Raw genomic sequence first — 24,001 nt, 5'->3', positions numbered from 1 at the left:
CATTTTTGTTGGCCACGTGCTATCGATACTCACAAAAGAACACCACCAATAATGTGGATTCGGCCATCAAACGTTCCAGCATGCGTTCATTTACTTCTTCAATTTCATCTGCCAATTCACGATTGTCATCATCAATAAGCCATTCCAAAACTGATTGCTCGTTTTGCAGATCGCCCTCGAAAAGTAAAGGATTGCCGTTTCTAAATATATGGAAGCACAAAATAAAAAAAAAATAAAATGACGAATACTAAAAAATATTGTTTTAAATATCACGCTCAAAAATATCGGAAAAAAGTCAGAAAAGAGCATATTTCCCTTCTTAGAAGAGCACGCCAATACGAGTCCAGATTAGGAGTCATATTAGAGTCTGAAATATGATGGTCGTACGTGAACTTTGATACTTTTGTATCGAAATAGTCCGAAAGGTCTGATTGACTGGTCTCAGAATCATATATATGACGAAAGAATGATGCGTAAATTCTGATCACTCAGGAAATTGTGTGAAGAATTAATCTTGTCTTCATATGCCTACAGAAAAATTTAAGCACCAATTTTTTGGTGCAATATTATATCCCCTTACATTCTCTCTTTATGGGGTTGCCACTGACGAAAAAAAATAATTACCATCCACTTTTGAAAAATTTACCAAATCTAGAAAATATCTACCAATAACTTGTTTTAGCTATTTAAAAAAAAAAAACTATTGTTTTGTTCTATTTTTTAGTTATTTCCATAAAAATTAAAATTGTTTTTAAATAACTTTTTGTTTAACTAATGATATGGTATTTGAGATCACATATTCATAACGTTTTTCGAGTAAAAAAAAGTTTTTTTGTATTTTTTTATTTTTATTTAAAAAAAAAAACAATAAAATAAACGATACAACATTCAGCAAAATTCAATACTCTGAATTTTTAGAACAATTTAAGATATGGAGTTTTATTGCCCATGGAATTTTAGTATTTTTTTATAATTTTTTTGCCGCTGTTTTTTGAGTTTTGTTTTTCATTGAACAATTTTCATTGATAAAAATGGCGTTGACTTTTTTTCGCCAGCAATCATAGTACGTATTTGTTTAGGGAATCATTTAATATATTTAGACAATTAAAGGCTGCCCAGGATATCAATAAATGGATTTTAAATGGAGCACGATATGTTCGCCTTTAATCGATATACACTTATATGTATGTATGCATATAACAAGTGTGTATTAAAGCGTTCAAAAATTAAATTTATAATATAAAGATAGCTACGAAAAACAAAGCTGGAACGAAATTTTGTATTATTTTTTTCCTACAAAAATCTACTAAAATGAGAATAAATTTACCTTTTTACCAACCCTAATTTGTTCTCCGAATTTCGGTATCAATTTACCTAAGTGGCAACCCTGGTTATGGCTCTTTTTCAACCCTTAGCTATTTTTTAATCAATAAATCAGTAAACAAATTAGTGTTCCAATTGCCCGAGCCATGGCTAATTCCCGACCCCGAATCCAAAAAAAAAAAAAAACAAAATTGTAATTTCTGGTGACGAATTAATTGGGTTATATTGTAAATTTCTGTTATTTACTTTACCGGAAATACACAAGTGCTGGGAATGTCTTGATCGAATAACGTTTCGCCAATTGTGGATCCTGTATTTTAACCATATGAATGCCAAAGACATCACATTCATCATCGATCAGTTCCAGGCCCTCAAGAATTTGGTCACAAATGTTACAGTTGATTTTGTCTAAATAGAGAAAACATAAATACATACAGATTGTTAGAAGAATAAATTGAAAAGTTCAATGTCTCTGGAAGTAGGTAAAAAATACATATGTACATAAATCTGTTGCATTTTAATAAAACAACTTAAGTGACTTTAGAAAGTTTGGCTTTGGATTAAAAAAGAAAGAGTTTCCCTTCAAAAATTTTATATTTACATATATATAAGCTCCTATTAGTTAATCGTTGAAATATTATTTGGTAACCCAAATAAAAAGAAAATGGCCTAACTCGAGTCAAGTTGCTTTATCAAAATGCCACAGAAATATTTCCGCTAGTCTGCGTATAACTACATGTTTTTTTTACAAATAATTTACTTAAGATTAGTGAATAATTAGATATTGATCAAATTTTCTTGTTAGTAATTTATGCATTTCAATACTTCAGCAATGTAAATTGGAAACTCAATATTCGTTATTTGATTAAACAATATTATTGATTATTCGGTGACGACTGTTTCATTTCATTTTCAGCTATTTATTAAAAATAATTATTAGTTTCGACCATTACTTCCATTAGTTATTTTTAGTAATAGTCAGAAAGCATAAAAAGTTAGCAATTTGAGTTACAAGAATGTGAAAGAAAAAGAAAACGCCAAAAATTAAGGTATTCATTTCCAAACTAAATATAAGAAATGGAGGGTAAACCACTGACATTTAATTTTAATTGTACCCGTCTAAAAAGCTTGGAGCTAAAGTTTTCACTATGTTAGGCTACTTCGGAGTCACATACATAAATATTTCAAACCAATGAATATTTTTGGCCCTTTTTAAAGTTCTCCAAAAGTTTTTAAGACGTCCAACTAATGCAAATGAACACCAGATAATTATTAGGGTATACATCCGTCGATTCAAACTCTGACGCCGTCAAATCATATGCATTAATCAAAAAGATAAAAAATACTAGTAAATTGTAGAGGAAGATCTTCTCTACATAATTTATGTAAGAAGTACTATGTCATGATTAATCATCTTTATTTGATCCGACATTTTCAATTTTTGAGATGTCAAATTTCATACAAATCTGATAATTAAAAAAAAAAAACATCCATCCGCCATTGTTAGGAACTGACTGCAGATTTGTAATCACCGACCTCAAAAACTCTTCGATACGAAGTCTAATAAAGTTGAAAAAATCACAAGGTAATATTCTTTTGACCAATTCAGCAAAGGGGTTGTTAAGGGTGGTTTTTCCCCTTAAAAACAGTAAATGACTTGATGTAGAAAAACGGCGAAGTACGGGTGGTTTGGTTATGTCTCTAATTTCTGAAAATGCTTTATTTTTTTCATGGGTGAAAAATCGTGTCGGACGATATTTATTGATATTACGGATTTCGGATTCTCAAAAGTTCCAGCTTAAATATATGGGCTTCACAATAATAATTATCTTGAGTGAATCTGCAACCGGATCTATGTAAATACACAATAATCATCCGACGAACTGTAGGCCAATTGACTTTCTATCAGATGTAAACGACTGGAGACATATTCTTATATAAATCAGTTAAAAACGACTAACCGCACTTATTTGATGACAAATGCCATTTATTTTGACCTAGGGAAAACCAGCCTTTATGCTAGCCGACGTTTGGTAACAAAATATCTGTGTACCCGTGGCAATATTGGGTGAAAAAGTAAGAAACCGTGTTATTGAAAAAAAAAAAAAATATTAAAGTTAACTTCGAAGCTAGCACCGCTGCATTATGCCATTTTGTTTCACCAATTTAAGAGTATCTATGCGATTACCGGCCAGAGATTAATGCGATGTAGGTCTTTCCGTAGCAGGTGATGGTATATTAATCTGCATTGATGATACACGGATGGAGAAAAGAACCAGAGGCAGTCTGTACTCAGAGATTTTCAGCTGAATGCCACGTTTCCAACCAGAAATCCACTACCTCTGCCAATAGCTAAGGGTTTCGAAACCAATATAAAACATTGGAGTGAAATGGGGGATTGTACGGAAATGCCGGGACCCTCGTTTCTTTCGATATTGCTATGACAGGGACTCCAGCAAAGAGTCAAGTTAATATGACACAGTGTTGACAACGCGACACGATATTTCCTGTAATCGCCTATACAACCGGACAGGAATAAAAAGTATGATGAAAATTGATGAATTTACCGTAGCCTTTGCGAATAAGTCAATGTCACGCTTCTTCACGAGTCTGGCGTAGATATAAGAGAGGATTCACCTTAAATTTTATTTGAGATGGAAAGTGCCTCAGCCGGTCAATGCCATGATTATTCTTCATTTTCTTTTTGTAAAATACTTTTTCTCCACAGAGAGTAATAATAATTGGCAACTACATATGTGCTTGGGCCTGAGTATGGTACTCTCCATACAAGCTCTTCTTATCTAATCTAACCTAACCGTTTCGCTGATTATCTAATCGACCAATCGAATTCGTTCTCTCATGCGTCGGATTAGTTTGTCCCCTGTGATAGAATATTGGATGTGTCTTGGAGATCGACGAGACAACAGACTGCATTTCGAACGAATGTTCAGAGTACGATCTTTTAAGCATTTATTTATCAAGTATAAATGGTTAGGGCCTCTTCTTCGAAACGCAAAAGATCGTTGCGTTCCTAGATTGTGTTATACTCAAATTCTCAACTAAATAACTTCGCAATACAAGCTAGGGGTGAACTATTTTGCTTTCTTTTAGATATTTGTACTAAATTACAAACTAATTTTAGGTTACCCAATTGTTGTTTAGTAGGGTGAGAAGTAAAAATTTAGATTTCGGGGGTAAATAGAAGTACTTTTTCGAGAGCCGTTTCATTTTTAAGTCTAATTCCGGCTTCATTTGTCGTCCTGAGGGCAGCAGTATTGACGGAATTTTTTTCTTAATGCAATAACTATTCGGTTTTGGATTGCAGAACATAAAAATGTTTGAGATTACTTCCTTTCTGATATTTAGTTTGGAAAAATACTGTATGGAAAATTTGTCGGCTTAGTTACAGCAAGAGAGGCAATATCGACTCTCAAAACATCGGCCCGCGTGTGCAATTCATAAAAAGCCGATTATATAATTTTTTTTTATTATTTACTCGTATCGAAACAAAACTAACGAGTAGCAGCTAATTAGTTTCGCAAATGCAATAAGTAGCAACATCTTTAAAACAATACAGGGTGCAAGTCAGTTAAGTTTTGCATATGTATATATTTTTCGTTTGAATTCGTTCTTTAGTACGTGATAGCTATGCGTGAGTTTATGTACGTTTATTAATTGATTATGTACAAGTATTGTAGGTTATGTTGATTTTTTTTTTTTTGAATACCTTGATTTTGGATACGTTTTCTTTTGCGTGAAATGTAATTCTTTATGAATTGCTGGGATGCGTGTTTCGTGTTGTTGTTCATGCTTCCATTTAAAGAGGCGGGTGAACAAAAAATGCGGCAGTAAGCAGGTTGTTTTCCATTGCGATCGGAAGGTACTGGGGATTTTTGTTTTTGGTTTTTGTTTTTTTTTTTTTTGGTATTTGTGGTACATTTATGGTGGATTGGATTGTGTAGTCGTTTATTTGATTTATATATTTATTTATTGTTTTTCATTTCATTTGTATGAATGCAAATTATTGGATTGGCAGTGTTGTTGGTGTGGGATAGTTTGGTAGTTCATGATCAACAAAAATATACAATATATCGATGGCTGAGTGGAAGATCGACCTATCTCGGCAACCAGTTCGAAAACGCTCTATCTCAAAAAACTTTTCAAGAACGCCCTATTTCAGAATTTAATTGAAAAACACCCTATCTCAAACTTCGGTTCAAAAACGCCCTAACTCACTTCAAAATGTATAGAAAATATGCTGATATAGGGTGTTTTTGAATCGGCAGCTGAGATAGGGCTTTTTTGAAACGATTTCTGAAATAGGGCGTTCTTGAAAAGTTTTTTGAGATAAAATGTTTTCGAACTGGCTGCCGAGATAGGTCGATCTTCCACTCAGCCATCGATATGTAAAGTAAAATTATTAGAATCCCATAAACAAACAAAAATATAATAAAAAAGAAAACAACAATTTTTTGAGCACAAAGATTTTACTAGCTATTTCATAAAGACTTACAGAAGTAAACAGCCAAATATTGTGTTTCCTCAACCATGGTTTCCAGCATCTGACGAGTGATTAACTCAATACGATCCTCAGTCTTTTGCGTGATCAGCCATTGTAAGACTTCCTCCTCTTCGTTCAATTCACCTAAGGAAGTTAAATATTTACAAAATATATATATTAAAATTGCCTCCCGATAAGTTCTTTAGCCGTTGATCTACACACAATAACGTTTCTATGTTTTAAGCTCGATAGTTACGAACAGGTGCGGGTGATTTGTTGTATAGTATTTAGGAACGAAAACTCTTGTTGTATGGTAGTTATAATGTTTTTGTTGTTGTAGAAAACCCTTTCTACATATAGAAAATAGATCAGTAACTCTGCCTGGATCAATGAACCCATTCTTATTTTACATCAAGTTCATCTAATGATGGGCTAAGGAAAAAAGTTGTTTCCATGGGTTTGACCAAAGCAAGAAGGAGTTTCTTTGAATGGGCATGTGAAGGGGTGTATAGCATTGTGCAGGGGTTCTTCGCATATTGAACATACGTCGGATATGTTGAGTGCGATTTTGATTTATTAAGAGCTTAATCTATTATAGTATCCAAAAAGCAGTTGAGCAAGAGCAATCATACGTCTCCCGAGGTAACCCAAGATCTTTGTCCACGACAGGTGGTTGTCTTTATTGTACCACAGTTACGTAGACGCGACTATTGTCGGAACGATAGGTGGTCTGTTTAATTTGTTGATGGTATTCACAGGACTAAGAATAAACATGAATATTTTGAAGGCCCATAAGAAAGAAATTTGCTATCGCGGATAAGGTAAACGTTGATAATACTGGTCACTAAGATCCATGCGAAGGCGTCTGATATGTGACTTAGCTTCAAGCAAGTGTTTGCTGGGGTCATTCAGAAACCCTTGCGAAACAGCTCCTTCGGCATTATAATACATTATTAACTGGGAGTACGAAGGTCTCATTGGTATACAGACGGAATTTGAAATTCTTAAGTGTTACGATAGACTTCGGCGGTGGCTCAGAACAACTTCAGACAGGTCGGTATGAATGTTTATTGTTTTCTACAATGTTCGCCTTTGGCCTAAGAGCTGGCCGTCAACGATTTAAGGCCCTTGTAGTGGCTCTGTATTGAGCTTTAACTCTGAGAATGTAAATGGGGTGATATATGGAGCCCATATGTAATGACGCAGCTCGTAAGGTCTGATAGAAACATTCTGCATCAATGTCAATTCTTGGCACTAAGATCAACGTCAACGTCGAATGTGATCAAGGAAACACCCCCTGGAACTGCAATAAATAGAAATTAAAAATTAGGGAGCAGAGGATACTACCCTTCAACTCCCTTTCTTGTACTACTTGTCTTTGAGGTTTGATGCGAAAATGTAACCGATGAGCAGTGTTGCCAGGTCTTCGGCATGAGAAAACGTCCCTCTTGGTCTGAAAAAACGTCATTTCCTACCCAAAAACGTCTTTTTCAAATGATTGTATGTTCTTATTTAAACTTTTATTGTATAAGTAACGTAAACGCATTTTTACTTGTTTTACTTTTTATTTTCTTGACACAAGTCAAGGCAACCAAATCGGTTTGATGAGTTACTACGACTAATTACAATTTGTCGGTGACTGCACCTAAATGCCTGCCTCTACTTCCCTAATCGCCAGCACTGCTGCCCGTGAAAATGTTGACTTGGCATTTGCCATTTACTGGTATGCTCGCCTTTCATTCATGCAATTCTTAGAGTCGAGTTTCACATTGCTGTGAGAACGACTTCAGCTGGGTGTTCACTTGCTGATTCAGCGTCTGGCTTATCTAGTGCTGTTGTTATGGTAAGCTTTGGTTATGATTGTTGTTGTTGGAATTATTGCTGGGTGCTAACTGCTCTGGAATTATTGTTGGGTGCTAACTTATACAAAGGTACATGTCGAGCCCTAACCGCCAAAATGACTTAAGCGACACTTTTTTAAAAATTTTCTTTTTGATGCAGAAATATTCCTATAAAATAAAATAATGTAAAATTTTGAAAAAATGTCGCTTACGTTATTTTGGCGGTTAGGGCTCGATATGTACGTAAGCATTAGCGCACACAAGGGGTGGGTTTTGGGGTTCAAACCCCCCCTAAAGCTAATAACCTCAAATACAAACTGTATCTTAAAGCTAAGAATCCAGCTCTCAACGAAATTACAAGAAATATTTATTATAATTTCTGTTCCTTAAAAAGGCGCTTTGCTTTTGCTGTAAATTTTCATGAGGAAATAAATATACGAGCATTTTTTTCTTGAGAGCTGCAAACTGATTTATGAAAATTTGGTAGAAGAAAATTTCTTTTCCATTTCTCGTCCGTCGTTTTATATGAATTTTTCGTTTTTCTTGAGAGTTCAGTTAATTTTTTCGGAACTCGAAATATTAAAAAAATNATGAGATCGTTAATATAACAATCATTTTATACATACACTTGTGATCAGCTGATTAAGTCATCAACATTTTGATCGATTTTGGCTGTTTCTCTTTCGTTTATTTAATGTTTATTATTTTTCCATAAAAGCCAAGCTCATTAACAAACAAAATATAAATCCACAAAAACTGTGCAAAAATTATAAACAATCTGCAAATTTTCAGCTAGATATTCAACTTTCTATTCTGATTTTTTAGCCCATTAAATTTCAGGGCAATAATGTGCAAGTTTAAAGGGGCTAAATAATCGCGTCGATTTTTAATTTTTTTTTTCTTGTACAAATTTGGTTAGGGGCTTGATTGTCGAAAATGCTAAATTACGTTCTGCTAAGAAGGAGCATCGCAATAGGTCCATTCAATATCAAAAAATTGTTACGAATTGTTACTAGTACTTGCAAGTTTTTATTGGAAATGCATTCAATAGCCCAAAATATTTGCAAGAGAGAGCGAAGCTAGCTAGCAGGAATTTGCAGGAGTCCAAAAGTAAGGTTATGTTTCAAATTCAAATGTGAGCAAACTGTTTAAGAGGATGATTTGATGAAACATAATTAGTGAAATGAAAATATGGATAAAAAATTTAAATCTATTGTATATTTTTTTACTTTTATGACGATGGGAACTATTCCCAATTAAAAAGAAAATTGCGCGCCAACACTAAACCGTCAGAAAGTGTCAAAATGGCTTAAGTTGCAAGTTTTTACTAGTTTTGCGTTCAATAACTTTTTCTGAAAATCTTCTCTTGCTCTCAATTTTACTCTCTATTTTTCTTTTACGCTCTCGCTGCAAGTACTTAGTGGAAAAGTTATTGAATGGACCTAATATTTAATTTTTTTTTTGCATTCAGTACATTTTCAATGAAGTCTTAAAAAAGTCGCCTACTTTTTTCTGACGTTTTATGCTGCACAGCTTTTTTGATGCTTTTGCGTACGTGCCTGCTACAATAGATCGGCTCTACCTGATTTGGCTTTTAATGTGCAATTGCATCATTACAGCAAGCCTCGTAACCTCAAGTGTTTACACAACCAGCCTTTGAACAAGTGATCCTTAGTCCAAGAATCCAAAAAAAAAAAACCTTTAGAGGAAGCAGCTGCAGCAAAACACAAAGATTGTAAAGATTTATTAAGAAAATAATTCAAAATCAGTTCTACTTATAAGATTTAGTAACAAAGAAAAATTACTTGAAAGTTAAAAAACGTCATTTCTTACACAAAAAACGTCCAAACGTCAACAGGGTACAAAAAACGTCCAAATGACGTTAAAAACGTCAACCTGGCAACGCTGCCGATGAGTGCCAAACACACAGATAATTCGCAGACCACCGCTCTAGTCCAATTATTGTCGGTGTCTTCAAGTAGAGCTAGATGATTGTATACCCTATAAACGGTCCACATTTAAGATATTGTTAAGAAAGTGGAAACTACTGTCCATGGAATAAAAAAATTATCGATAAAGGGGGAGCTGCTTTGAGCACCCCTGGGGGAATCGATAACTTTGCTTTTTGAGAGGAGATCAACATTCCCATCTTCTCAAAGATTGAGCACTACGTTTAGTTTTTGAAGAATACCGATAGCCGGACGCTTGCGAACACAAAAAAGCTGCTTTTAGTTAAAAGACTCTGTCAAAAAGCATGACTGCGATACATTAGAACTCTCAAAATACATTCAAAATCCAAACGAATTTTGTAGAGAGGGTGATACATTATCAAACATTTATTTACGATGTTCGATCTGTCATTTTGAAATCTTAAAATTCATGATCGTGAATCTAATAATTTTTGAAAAACTAGCCTTTGTCAAAAACGTCACCCATCACTTAAAAGCATGATGAATCATGTTTAAAAGTAAACACTTTTACCAAATTTTCGACAATATTACCGATTTTTTTACCTGAATCAATTTCGGAGAGACTGGGTCTTCAGTTGACGAAGAATGCCTCATATACATATGTACATGTATGTAAGTGAAATTCTATTATGTACCTTCAAAAACATTCGGAATACCGCCTTCGAAATAGACGAGCGCTGGATACTCATGTACGCCATAACCATCGGCAACCGAAAAATCACGAGTCTTTACGAACGTTATGCCATGCTTATCACAATCGTCGTCAATGTTCTCCAGTTCTTCCAGCACTTTGGTGCACTGCTCACAACCGTCGGCATCTAATATAAAGAAGAGATGTGTGTGAATAAATACGAAAAATATTGGAATCCAAAAGTGTGCATGCAAACAAGTTAAAAAAGCGGATAGTAGGTCGGTCACTGAAATGTTAGAAAAAGCAAGAAAGTTAACACAAAGAACTACTGGTTTCAAACAAAGGTAAAAAAGATCAGTTTCTACAAGAAGAGTTTTTTTCTTTTTTTTGTGGTGCGAAAAATCTCCATCAAAAATATACTTTGGAGATAATCAATTGGGCGATCAATTTGCGCTGTATGAAGCGTTGAAGTGAAAAGAAATAATATATACCAGAAAAATTTCAAATTTCTTAGGCACACAGCTTTAGAAAAAATATTCTACTACATGCGAAACTTTTTCACAGGTTTAGTCAAAGTTTCGAGACTCTCGTGACTGTTACAATTTTAAGTGAATATCCACTTCAGCACTTCATAGAACTCAAGTTCGCAATTAAGTGGAGACACAAATTTTTTCTTTGGTTGTAGGCGGAAAATGTTGGAAATGCTGTCGGTTGTAGGGCATCTGTGGTGTACTGCTGTTGGTTTTTTGGTTCTTTTTTTTTGTTGCTTTTTAGGGTGGCATATGTATATGTACGGTGACCATCTGTCCTCTATTATACGGGACAGTCCTCTTTTTTAACCCATTGTCCTGGTAATTTATTTATTTTATACGGGACGCCAAATGTTCTGTATTTCTTTTAATGTCTTGTGTTTGTCCCGTATTCGGTGTTTCGACGCCTTAACAGCTCATTAAAATGACATGTCTATGAACGAGTTTTAAGTGATGTTGGTAAATATATGATACTAATTTTCTCCTGTGATTCTAATCGAGGAATACATACAGTGACTAAAATAGAAATTATGACTCGACATTTTAGTAAGTTTTGACTATTTTTAGTTAGTTTATTTAATGTTTATTATTTATTAACCGACTTACCAAAAAGGAGGAGGTTATCAGTTCGTCGCTCCAATTTTCGAAATCGGTTCTGGACCACACAAAAAAAAGTATTCCGACGAACTGATAACCTCCTCCTTTTTCGGAAGTCGGTTAAAAATGGTCGAACATACTTATTTTGTATGAAAAAAATGCGTAACACCATCAACAAAAAAAAAAATTGTCAAAAATTGTTGGTATGCCTTAGCAAATAAAAATTGCACTTCATTATACTAAAATTTAATGAATTTTTTTAGCAACTTTTACGGGGTAAAAATCTCGAGAAAATTATCCTATAAATTCGTTATGTTACTATAAGGATACTGTTTACTAATACATCAAGGATCTTTGAAGAAGGCCTTAAGATCTGTAAGCTGTTTTGGAACAAATTTGCAAAATTTTTTTTTGTCCCGTATTCGGCTCTCATAAATATGCTCACCGTACATATATGTATGTCCAAACTTTAAGTAGTAGGTTTGTGAATTCAAAACTTAAATCTATAAAACCGTTTAACTCATTTACAAAAATCAAGGGTATATAATCAAAAACGATATTTTTTTTTTGAACAAAGTTGAGGGTTTATGGGGTGGGTCTAACTCTATCTTTGCTATGCTACTCTTTGTCACTACCATCGTCGTGTTTACCGCCAGCTGAGAAGGATGTTTTTGTGGACTCAGTTGCCGCCGCCGCAGCCGCTTCTGCTTCGGCCACAGCAGCTTCTCCTTCAGCGCCAAATGATGCCGCTGCTCCGGCACCGCCGTCCTGTTGCTGCGCTTCGCGCTCCTTCTTCAGACGTGCCTTGCGCGCTGCCTTCGAAGTACAAATGTCGCACTGTGTCTTATTCCCTATGTGCAGTGAAGGTTTGATATTTTTTCGTTTGTTTTTTTTTTTTTTTTATTCGTGGACACAAACAATTAATTTTTTTTATTTTTTTGTTTTGGTTGGAAGAGGTTGTTTTTGTGCAGAATTGAAGGTGTAGAATTAAAAGTTGATTTCGTTTAACAACATTATTGTTTGTTGTTTGTTTTTGTGTTTTTAATTAAGTGGCAATTGAAAAGAATTGAGATTTGAAAACACAATTAAATATAAAAAGTAAATAAGAATGAGAAAAATTATTGTCTTAGTCTATGGTTAGTTACAGACGAGAAGTTCTTTGTCGCCAATGAACTGCAACTACTTGAAGAGATCAGAATAATTAGTTTCAAATAAATGGTTAATTACAAATCTTTTAGCTATAAAATTAATGTTAAAATTATAAATTCTTAAATTGACTACTCAGTTATATCATCGGTTATATTTTAAAGCTGCAACCTTTTTGCGCAAAAGTGTAACATTGAATGCGGCAAGTTGCCTAGAGGACTCTGGACTAAGTTCATTGATTGAAAAGTACTAAATAAATATACGCATTAATTTATTTGACATGAAAAACCTATTAATTCATGTTTGCCTTACTTTTCTTAACTGTTCGAATAATTTATCTGGGAATTCTACCAATTTAAAAATAACTTTCGAATATAATTAAGGACTACAAACATTTTTAGCAAGCGCTGGAAATTTTCTTTAAAGCATAAAGTTCCGAAGCATTTATAAATTCTGGGCTTCAAAACGCCTCATATTCCTGCAAAACTATTTCCTTTCTCAAAAAAACTTTCATAATTCTTGCAACATTGCACATTAATGTCACCAAACCGATTGCAGCATATTGCTTTTAAAAGCAGTACATACACTATTTTATAATACGTTGTTTACTTACAAAAATATACCGCAATCGAACCAGACTCTTCGATCAATTGAACCAGTCTCTCGCCTTCAAGATCTTCGATAACATCCCCGCTTGGGTCCTTTTGCGTTAGTAACCAAGCAAGAATTTGTTCTTCTTCATAAAGATCACCTGAAATTTAGAGCAGAAAAAGATTTATGTACCCAAATATAGATAGTACGTTTAATTTTTGCATAAACAGTAGGTGTTTCGATAAAACTCACATATGTACTTAGGATTCAGTCAAAAACAAAAAAGATTTTCACAATCAATTTTTGTTAACCGTCTTCAAAATATTTTCCAACAAAAATATTCTTAAATTCGTCCGACACCTATATTGTAATACAACATTTTCATTATCTAATTCGCTTAACGTAAGTTGAATTTGATTTTTTGAACAGGTGGCAACCCTCTTAAAAATATTAAATTAAATCCGACACCCATGTTTCATCATTTAAACAGGTGGCAACCCCCCCTGCCTGTAGTTTAGAAATTACGCCTTTTAAAAACCATTTAACAAGCTGCTAAGCATTTAATGATATGACCGCACTTCAACTAAATTAGGACTGTGCAGAGATAGTGTTCAACACTCTCCACTTCTTTCTCATCCTTGCAATTTCGGCAAAAATCATTGGATTGGAAATCTGTTATACCACCGTGAAGACATATAAAACAGGGTTCAGTGATATGTGAGGGATAGTTAGGGCACAGCAACTGTAAACGTTGAAATACGTTAGATTTTTAGACATTACGAGCTTTATCGTCGCATGGCGTGCAATACCGCGTATCAGGTGGCTAAGAAAATAATTATAACCCGAGCTTCTTAAGGGGCCCTAAATACCGGAACCATAACTTGTTATTATTATTTTTTTTTACAATGTAATTGCTCCTTCGTTATAGGCTTTTATTATAAATATATATTCCGATTAGTGCTGATTGTTTCTAACTCTATAAATTAAAGAAAATGATCGTATGGTCCAAAACACGAACATTTTGGCTCATAGTACTTTTTAAATACCGCTGAAACTCGCTAGAATACAACATTAGTATAGTTTTTCTTCTTGCATCTGAAATCATAAGAATGTGGCAATATTTAATATATACTTAAAATATCCTGTTGTTTACTAGTTACGAATGTTTAAATTACATTAAAATTTTTGGAAGTACTTTTTAAAGCTCCTTTGTATTATCGAAAAAGTCTGCTCTCCTTACACATACAATTAGGGGATTCACAAGACGTGTTAACCGTCGTAAAATCTTAAGGTTAACATCTTTTTTAATTAAAATGGTTTTAGGGGATTTCTAACTAAACCGAAATTCTTTTAAACTGATAAAGAATATATAATTAGCCAACCCCCCAACCATTTTAACCGCTATTTTACATAAACAAGTGTTAAGCTTAAGATTTTACGACGGTTAACACGTCTTGTGAATCCCCTAATTGTTTTCAAAAATTGGTACACAGTTTCTTAGCTTAAGGCCACCCTCAAGAACTACGTATTTATTGAATTCATAATTTAATTTCAAAGTTATTATTTACAGAAAAAGACTGTTCCGTTACCTGTGCGATATACATACGTGTAAATTATAATTAGGTTTTTAAATGACTTGTGGTCAGTTTTATGCAATAAGTGCCATGAATTTAGTAGGCTTGCGATGTATGAAATCCATAGAAATTAAAAACGTGATAATTATGAATACAGATTTGAAAGTGTCTGTTGCTGTGCAGCTATAGGTCGTTTCAGAAGCAATTTCCTGCGTAGAACTCGAGCACGAGCTTACAAATGCGCCAAGATATTGAGATTTTTCGCGGTTAAGTACACGAAAAACGGCTTTAGTGAACACTTTTATTTGCTCTATGCCATTTACTAATATTCTTATCCTTCAAACGCGCCTTCGAGTGATGCTTTACAATTTTTTCTTCAGAAACTATGGTCATTGGAAGATGACAAAACGAGTTAGAAAGCATATCGTCGTTTAAAGTACAAAACCGCGTATCAACAAAATGCAAAACCGCGTATGTAAGGTTGCATAAATTATTTTCTAGAGAGTAAAAACACTCATATTTCAAAATGGTTCTCTTTTTTTATAAAGAAATCGCATTTCTGGCTAGTATATTTCAGGATGAATGGATAAGGATTGAACCAAAACCTTGTGTGAGCAAATCCAATTTTTGGCAGCAAATGTCAGTTACGCGGGTTTGCAGAATGACGATACGCGGTTTTTTTACTTTAAACGACGATATGCTTGGTTTGGCGATGCTAGATTCGAGAACACGGCAGTTCAAGTGGCCGCAACTCTTGAAGAAAAAATCTTATAGCACCATTCGCAAGTGCATTTTGAAGCATAATAATAGTACTAAAAAATGCTTGAAATAATTTCAGTAGATTTTTGTTATTTAATCAGAAAATCTCATTATTTTAGCTTCTTATTGAGTTTTTTTCTGGACCTTTTTGAGTTAGAAAGAATATAAATTTTAGCTATGGGCCAATAGCACGATGAATAGCTTACAATGTTGCTTTCAAGATGAGCCCTATCTCTAATTTAATAAAAGTTAATTTTACCTGAAAATTCAATTAGTAAAAAAGACTCTTAAGTTACAAATAATTTTCCACTTAAAACAAATGGATAATGAAGAGCATAATAGGAAACTGATTTTTTTATTGTGAAACACGGCCGTCAATGCTCGAAGAAAACCAAATTTTTCCATTTTTTTCCCGGTAGATTCCGCGCCAAAAAACTTTTTGATATTTTAGACTGTTACATTACTTAAAAAAATGCTGCCGAGTCTATTTTCATTTAGATAGCCAATCACTGATTATTTTGTCGAATAGTTTTTGTATTAACTTCAAGGTAATACAAGGCAAGCGAAAAGAAGCAATTATTTGCCATATCTATCTTGATTCGTTTTGTGACGTGATGTGAACAAAGTTATAATACCCTTGTGCACAAGTGCGCTCGGGTATACAAACTTAAGTATTACCACAAAAAAAAAATTAAAAAAATATGAAATAAATGAAGTCCTAAAAATTAAATGAAATTTAAAATTAAATGAAACCACAAATTCTAAACAAAATAAAATAAGTCTCTAAAAATGAAATGAGTAAAAAAATATTTTTTTTACAAACAATGCATTCTAAAAATTAAAAACAGAAAAAAAAGGTTATTAAAAAAAAAAAATAAATTACGTTTTGACATTAAATGAAGTCAAACAATTGTTTCAAATAATTAAATCTTAAACAAAAAAAAAATATAATTAAAAAAAGAAAAATATAACTTTCTAAAAATTATATTGTAAAAAATGTTAACAAAAATTTATCAAAAAGTTATAACGTTGAGCATTATTATTTACCTGCAGTGTTTTTATTTCTAGCCCAGGGTGTAGCCATATTTAGCGCAGCTACTAGAATAATATGGATCTTGCAACCGTATGCACATACGGTTTTTTAAATCTATAACCTATCTGCAAGTGTTTAACACAGTGATGTCTTACTTAATAAATACTTAAACGCCCGTTCAAAGGGTGTTGCTTGAAATAGGGTGCCTTGTATATTCTAATTAAGATTACCATTCGGGTCTTGAAACCGTTATGACCGCATGACAACTACTTCGGAAAGGTTAAACAATACTCGATATGATTTACATAATAAAAGTGTACGGGTACGCTACTATATGACTTTTCAAAAATTTAAAAACTAAAAACTAAAAATCTTCAGTTGATCAACTTGGATCCTGCGGAAGCTGAGATTAGGCAGAAGCTAGAAAAAATGTGTAGTTAGACGCAGAACTAAGCTTTTCGTAAGGGCGCAGAAAGGCATGGTAGGCGAATATTACCACTTAATAGGCGTCAACTTCCTTAAATGGTCCGCTTAATATCCAAAAAAATACCCGAAGAAAAGGTTTTTATTTACATTGCATTACTTACCGGCGTAGATAACTGGTTCCTTCGATGTTGGCTTAAAGAACACAATTGCAGGTAGCGCGAAAACGCCAAACTCTTTTGCCATTTGCTTGTCATCGATCTTAACAAAATCGATACCCGCCTTATCCGCTTCATCGTCGATATGCTCCACTTCGGCAAGCACACGAGGACACTGCTTGCATTCGTCACTATCTACAATTTGGAAAATTTATGCTTGCTCTTGCAAAAATAAAATAAAATAAATAGCAAACCCATTGGCGCTTACAGAAAATCACAGCCAAGTAGTCGGAAGCTTTGCGTATTTTATCGAACATTTTACGATTCACTTTCTCAATGTGATCTGTCATTTCCATATTCGCCGGACTTGTAAGCCAATCCAGCACCTCTTCCTCATCATCAATATCGCCATCGTAGTTAATGTATTTGCCCTTGCGGAAATATGTTATGCCAGGTGGATTGCGGTAGCCATATTTCTTAGCCATCAACTTGTCATTCATTTTAACTATGTGTATGCCATATTCCAGCGCTTCATCATCGATCAGTTCGATGTGACGCAAGACGCGTGGCGCATCTGGATCGTCTTCTTTGTCTGCAAGGAAGTAAGGAACAGGAACAAAGAAATATGAAGTCGCATTTAAATTCGGTTGGTAAAAAAGTAAGAAATAGGAAACTAAATCGCATATGCATAGAAATGTATGAAATTTAATGTACATGGAACTCGAAATCTATTTAAGTTTAATGACTGCTAAGTAGGTGTTACTACATACATAAATAGTTTTTAATTATTTTTTTCATAATTATCAAGCAGTTACAGTTTTTAGTGAGCGAGCTAACTAGCTTAACTGAAATCGCTAATGAGCTCTAAACACGCTTTGCTCTATCTTACAGCTGTTGTTGATGTTGTTATTACCGCAAAAAAAAATATTAAAATTGTCACACTGGCTTACTTTGTTGTTGTTATTGGCTAGATTTTACTTACAAAAAATTACAGCCAGAAAATCTTTGGTGTTTATGTATTCGTTCAGTGTGTCCCGATCTATGAGCTGAATACTTTCATCGGCCTTCTGTTCCAATATCCATTTGAAGACAATTTGTGGATTCTCAATATTACCTATGGCGATTGGAATAAAGAGTTATAAAATCATGTTAGTTATAATCCCAAGCGATTATAGAAATAAAAATGGATAGATATCTATTACCTGTTTGTTGCTGTGTTGATCAATTCTAAAGAGCTTTTCATTCGTTAAAAAATATAGAATAAAGGATTACATGCCGCTGTTTGTATGTTCAGGGAATGGTTTAAAAAATCTCCTTTCTGTCAGAAAATTAAAAATCGTGTGAATCTTTATTGAAAGGTCTAACCAATTTAGTCGTCTCACAGTAAAGCGCTTTTAAATATCAGTGATACGAAATTATAATTTTTTAATCTATGGGCTAATTTAGTGCATGAACTAGTAACGCCAGTGGGCGAAGTGCGGAGCGCGGCTAAATAAACGATTTCAAGCAGTGCTCTTTTAATAAGACTCACTTTGGAAAGATATTCCAATTGCGCTGCAAATCAAAGGCAGACGAGTATAATAAATATGGACTATTAAAAATGTTTTTAATTTTTATGATACAAAAAAAAAAGGATTTGAAAGTAACAAAATACTACCCAAATAATATCGATAACTTCTAAGATTTTTTTTTTTGTTCAAAATATAGGCAGAATAAAAATCGTAACAAGACGAAAATTAGATCAGCGGAATTTTTCTAACTCAGTATATAACGATTCGTAGACTTTGGTTTTTATCATAAAAAATATTTTTTAATAAAAATAAAATTAAATTTTTTTTAGTTTTTTGGAAACATTAACATTAAATTATATACCATTAAAGGCAAGATTTTAAGTTTTTATGATAAAAAATTTATTGAAAATAACAAAATATTGCCCCAAGAAAATCGATAACTTCTATAAATATTTTTTTTTTCAAAATCGACAGAATAAAAATCATAACATAACGAAACTTAGATCTGCGAAGTTTTTCTTACCCAGCGTCTATATAGCCTCCGTAGAGATTTTGGTTTTTATTACCAAAACTATTTTTTAATAAAATATAAAATGTATTTTTTTTTTTGAAGATATAGTAACTTTAAAAATTATAAATTTCGATAATATCGAATTAATTTTAATTTTTCTGACAAAAAATTTTTAAAATTACAAACGATTTCCCTAGAATAGTAGTATATAACGATTCGTAGAGATTTTGGTTTGTATTATAAAAAACAACTTTTTTAATAAAAATAAAATTTAAAAATTTGGTTTTTTGCAGATATTATTAACATTAAAATAAATTCGCTAATATAATCTTTATTATTAAAGAAAATGTTTTTAGTTTTTATGGTAAAAATTTTATTTGAAAATAACAAAATACTACGGCACCCTGAAATTGTGCATATGGAAAGAGTGCATACGAAATAATGCATATGAGAAAATACCGAAATTATGCATATGCACTCTTTCGTTTGAAAACCGAAATAACGCATATGAGAAAAACGAAGTAATGCATACATGCACAGTTTCGGATGAAAACCGAAATAATGCATGCATGCACAGTTTCGGTTCAAAACCGAAATAATGCATGCATGCACAGTTTCGGTTCAAAACCGAAATAATGCATGCATGCACAGTTTCGGTTCAAAACCGAAATAATGCATGCATGCACAGTTTCGGTTCAAAACCGAAATAATGCATGCATGCACAGTTTCGGTTCAAAACCGAAATAATGCATGCATGCACAGTTTCGGTTCAAAACCGAAATAATGCATGCATGCACAGTTTCGGTTCAAAACCGAAATAATGCATGCATGCACAGTTTCGGTTCAAAACCGAAATAATGCATGCATGCACAGTTTCGGTTCAAAACCGAAATAATGCATGCATGCACAGTTTCGGTTCAAAACCGAAATAATGCATGCATGCACAGTTTCGGTTCAAAACCGAAATAATGCATGCATGCACAGTTTCGGTTCAAAACCGAAATAATGCATGCATGCACAGTTTCGGTTCAAAACCGAAATAATGCATGCATGCACAGTTTCGGTTCAAAACCGAAATAATGCATGCATGCACAGTTTCGGTTCAAAACCGAAATAATGCATGCATGCACAGTTTCGGTTCAAAACCGAAATAATGCATGCATGCACAGTTTCGGTTCAAAACCGAAATAATGCATGCATGCACAGTTTCGGTTCAAAACCGAAATAATGCATGCATGCACAGTTTCGGTTCAAAACCGAAATAATGCATGCATGCACAGTTTCGGTTCAAAACCGAAATAATGCATGCATGCACAGTTTCGGTTCAAAACCGAAATAATGCATGCATGCACAGTTTCGGTTCAAAACCGAAATAATGCATGCATGCACAGTTTCGGTTCAAAACCGAAATAATGCATGCATGCACAGTTTCGGTTCAAAACCGAAATAATGCATGCATGCACAGTTTCGGTTCAAAACCGAAATAATGCATGCATGCACAGTTTCGGTTCAAAACCGAAATAATGCATGCATGCACAGTTTCGGTTCAAAACCGAAATAATGCATGCATGCACAGTTTCGGTTCAAAACCGAAATAATGCATGCATGCACAGTTTCGGTTCAAAACCGAAATAATGCATGCATGCACAGTTTCGGTTCAAAACCGAAATAATGCATGCATGCACAGTTTCGGTTCAAAACCGAAATAATGCATGCATGCACAGTTTCGGTTCAAAACCGAAATAATGCATGCATGCACAGTTTCGGTTCAAAACCGAAATAATGCATGCATGCACAGTTTCGGTTCAAAACCGAAATAATGCATGCATGCACAGTTTCGGTTCAAAACCGAAATAATGCATGCATGCACAGTTTCGGTTCAAAACCGAAATAATGCATGCATGCACAGTTTCGGTTCAAAACCGAAATAATGCATGCATGCACAGTTTCGGTTCAAAACCGAAATAATGCATGCATGCACAGTTTCGGTTCAAAACCGAAATAATGCATGCATGCACAGTTTCGGTTCAAAACCGAAATAATGCATGCATGCACAGTTTCGGTTCAAAACCGAAATAATGCATGCATGCACAGTTTCGGTTCAAAACCGAAATAATGCATGCATGCACAGTTTCGGTTCAAAACCGAAATAATGCATGCATGCACAGTTTCGGTTCAAAACCGAAATAATGCATGCATGCACAGTTTCGGTTCAAAACCGAAATAATGCATGCATGCACAGTTTCGGTTCAAAACCGAAATAATGCATGCATGCACAGTTTCGGTTCAAAACCGAAATAATGCATGCATGCACAGTTTCGGTTCAAAACCGAAATAATGCATGCATGCACAGTTTCGGTTCAAAACCGAAATAATGCATGCATGCACAGTTTCGGTTCAAAACCGAAATAATGCATGCATGCACAGTTTCGGTTCAAAACCGAAATAATGCATGCATGCACAGTTTCGGTTCAAAACCGAAATAATGCATGCATGCACAGTTTCGGTTCAAAACCGAAATAATGCATGCATGCACAGTTTCGGTTCAAAACCGAAATAATGCATGCATGCACAGTTTCGGTTCAAAACCGAAATAATGCATGCATGCACAGTTTCGGTTCAAAACCGAAATAATGCATGCATGCACAGTTTCGGTTCAAAACCGAAATAATGCATGCATGCACAGTTTCGGTTCAAAACCGAAATAATGCATGCATGCACAGTTTCGGTTCAAAACCGAAATAATGCATGCATGCACAGTTTCGGTTCAAAACCGAAATAATGCATGCATGCACAGTTTCGGTTCAAAACCGAAATAATGCATGCATGCACAGTTTCGGTTCAAAACCGAAATAATGCATGCATGCACAGTTTCGGTTCAAAACCGAAATAATGCATGCATGCACAGTTTCGGTTCAAAACCGAAATAATGCATGCATGCACAGTTTCGGTTCAAAACCGAAATAATGCATGCATGCACAGTTTCGGTTCAAAACCGAAATAATGCATGCATGCACAGTTTCGGTTCAAAACCGAAATAATGCATGCATGCACAGTTTCGGTTCAAAACCGAAATAATGCATGCATGCACAGTTTCGGTTCAAAACCGAAATAATGCATGCATGCACAGTTTCGGTTCAAAACCGAAATAATGCATGCATGCACAGTTTCGGTTCAAAACCGAAATAATGCATGCATGCACAGTTTCGGTTCAAAACCGAAATAATGCATGCATGCACAGTTTCGGTTCAAAACCGAAATAATGCATGCATGCACAGTTTCGGTTCAAAACCGAAATAATGCATGCATGCACAGTTTCGGTTCAAAACCGAAATAATGCATGCATGCACAGTTTCGGTTCAAAACCGAAATAATGCATGCATGCACAGTTTCGGTTCAAAACCGAAATAATGCATGCATGCACAGTTTCGGTTCAAAACCGAAATAATGCATGCATGCACAGTTTCGGTTCAAAACCGAAATAATGCATGCATGCACAGTTTCGGTTCAAAACCGAAATAATGCATGCATGCACAGTTTCGGTTCAAAACCGAAATAATGCATGCATGCACAGTTTCGGTTCAAAACCGAAATAATGCATGCATGCACAGTTTCGGTTCAAAACCGAAATAATGCATGCATGCACAGTTTCGGTTCAAAACCGAAATAATGCATGCATGCACAGTTTCGGTTCAAAACCGAAATAATGCATGCATGCACAGTTTCGGTTCAAAACCGAAATAATGCATGCATGCACAGTTTCGGTTCAAAACCGAAATAATGCATGCATGCACAGTTTCGGTTCAAAACCGAAATAATGCATGCATGCACAGTTTCGGTTCAAAACCGAAATAATGCATGCATGCACAGTTTCGGTTCAAAACCGAAATAATGCATGCATGCACAGTTTCGGTTCAAAACCGAAATAATGCATGCATGCACAGTTTCGGTTCAAAACCGAAATAATGCATGCATGCACAGTTTCGGTTCAAAACCGAAATAATGCATGCATGCACAGTTTCGGTTCAAAACCGAAATAATGCATGCATGCACAGTTTCGGTTCAAAACCGAAATAATGCATGCATGCACAGTTTCGGTTCAAAACCGAAATAATGCATGCATGCACAGTTTCGGTTCAAAACCGAAATAATGCATGCATGCACAGTTTCGGTTCAAAACCGAAATAATGCATGCATGCACAGTTTCGGTTCAAAACCGAAATAATGCATGCATGCACAGTTTCGGTTCAAAACCGAAATAATGCATGCATGCACAGTTTCGGTTCAAAACCGAAATAATGCATGCATGCACAGTTTCGGTTCAAAACCGAAATAATGCATGCATGCACAGTTTCGGTTGAAACCGAAATAATGTCTAAATGCACAGTTTCCATATGCGCAATTTCGGTGCCCCAAATACTACCCCAGAACATTGATAACTTCTGTGAATTTTTTCTCCAAAATCGAGAGAATAAAAATCGTAGACAACATGACGAAACTTAGGTCTGCGGAATTTATCTAACGCAGTATATAACGCCCGTAGAGATTGTGGCTTTTAATAAAAAAAAATATTTTTTAATAAAATATAAAATTTTTTTTGAAGATATCTTTAACCTGTAAAATTATAAATTTCAATATGTATTTTTATGACAAATTTATTTATTCGAAAATAAAAAAATATCACCCCAATACTATATATGTATGTATATTCATCAATGACCGCAACTCGGAACATATCATGTTTCCAGAGAAAATCAGCAACTAGCAGTATACATACAATAAGATATTCAAAAATAGTTTGTTTAGTTCATCTAAAAATTTGGCAAAGTTTCAAAAAACTGTCGCTGTTTATTTCAATTTAAATGAAATTTAATTTTTTCACTATGCTGGAAACTGTGAATT

The 24,001-nt window shown here is 34.3% G+C and overlaps 1 protein-coding gene across 1 annotated transcript in view; it reads right to left on the bottom strand.

Annotated features, from left to right (window-relative positions):
* Positions 1–24,001, bottom strand: part of hlk (hulk) — a 95,220-nt gene that overhangs the window by 2,047 nt on the left and 69,172 nt on the right. The window contains exons 16-23 of the mRNA XM_017605306.1: positions 18,060–18,191; positions 17,346–17,669; positions 17,084–17,272; positions 13,153–13,290; positions 10,271–10,453; positions 5,837–5,968; positions 1,575–1,731; positions 34–200 (exon numbers count right to left, since the gene is read on the bottom strand). Coding sequence (XP_017460795.1) covers positions 34–200; positions 1,575–1,731; positions 5,837–5,968; positions 10,271–10,453; positions 13,153–13,290; positions 17,084–17,272; positions 17,346–17,669; positions 18,060–18,191 — 1,422 coding nt within the window. The remainder of the gene's footprint in view (positions 1–33; positions 201–1,574; positions 1,732–5,836; positions 5,969–10,270; positions 10,454–13,152; positions 13,291–17,083; positions 17,273–17,345; positions 17,670–18,059; positions 18,192–24,001) is intronic.

This window comes from Rhagoletis zephyria, unplaced genomic scaffold, assembly GCF_001687245.7.
Source record: "Rhagoletis zephyria isolate East Lansing unplaced genomic scaffold, Rhagoletis_zephyria_1.1 Rzeph_scaffold_00153, whole genome shotgun sequence".
Taxonomy (NCBI): domain Eukaryota; kingdom Metazoa; phylum Arthropoda; class Insecta; order Diptera; family Tephritidae; genus Rhagoletis; species Rhagoletis zephyria.
The sequence above is the reverse complement of the archived record's forward strand: the minus strand, read 5'-3'. Positions and strand labels throughout refer to the sequence as shown.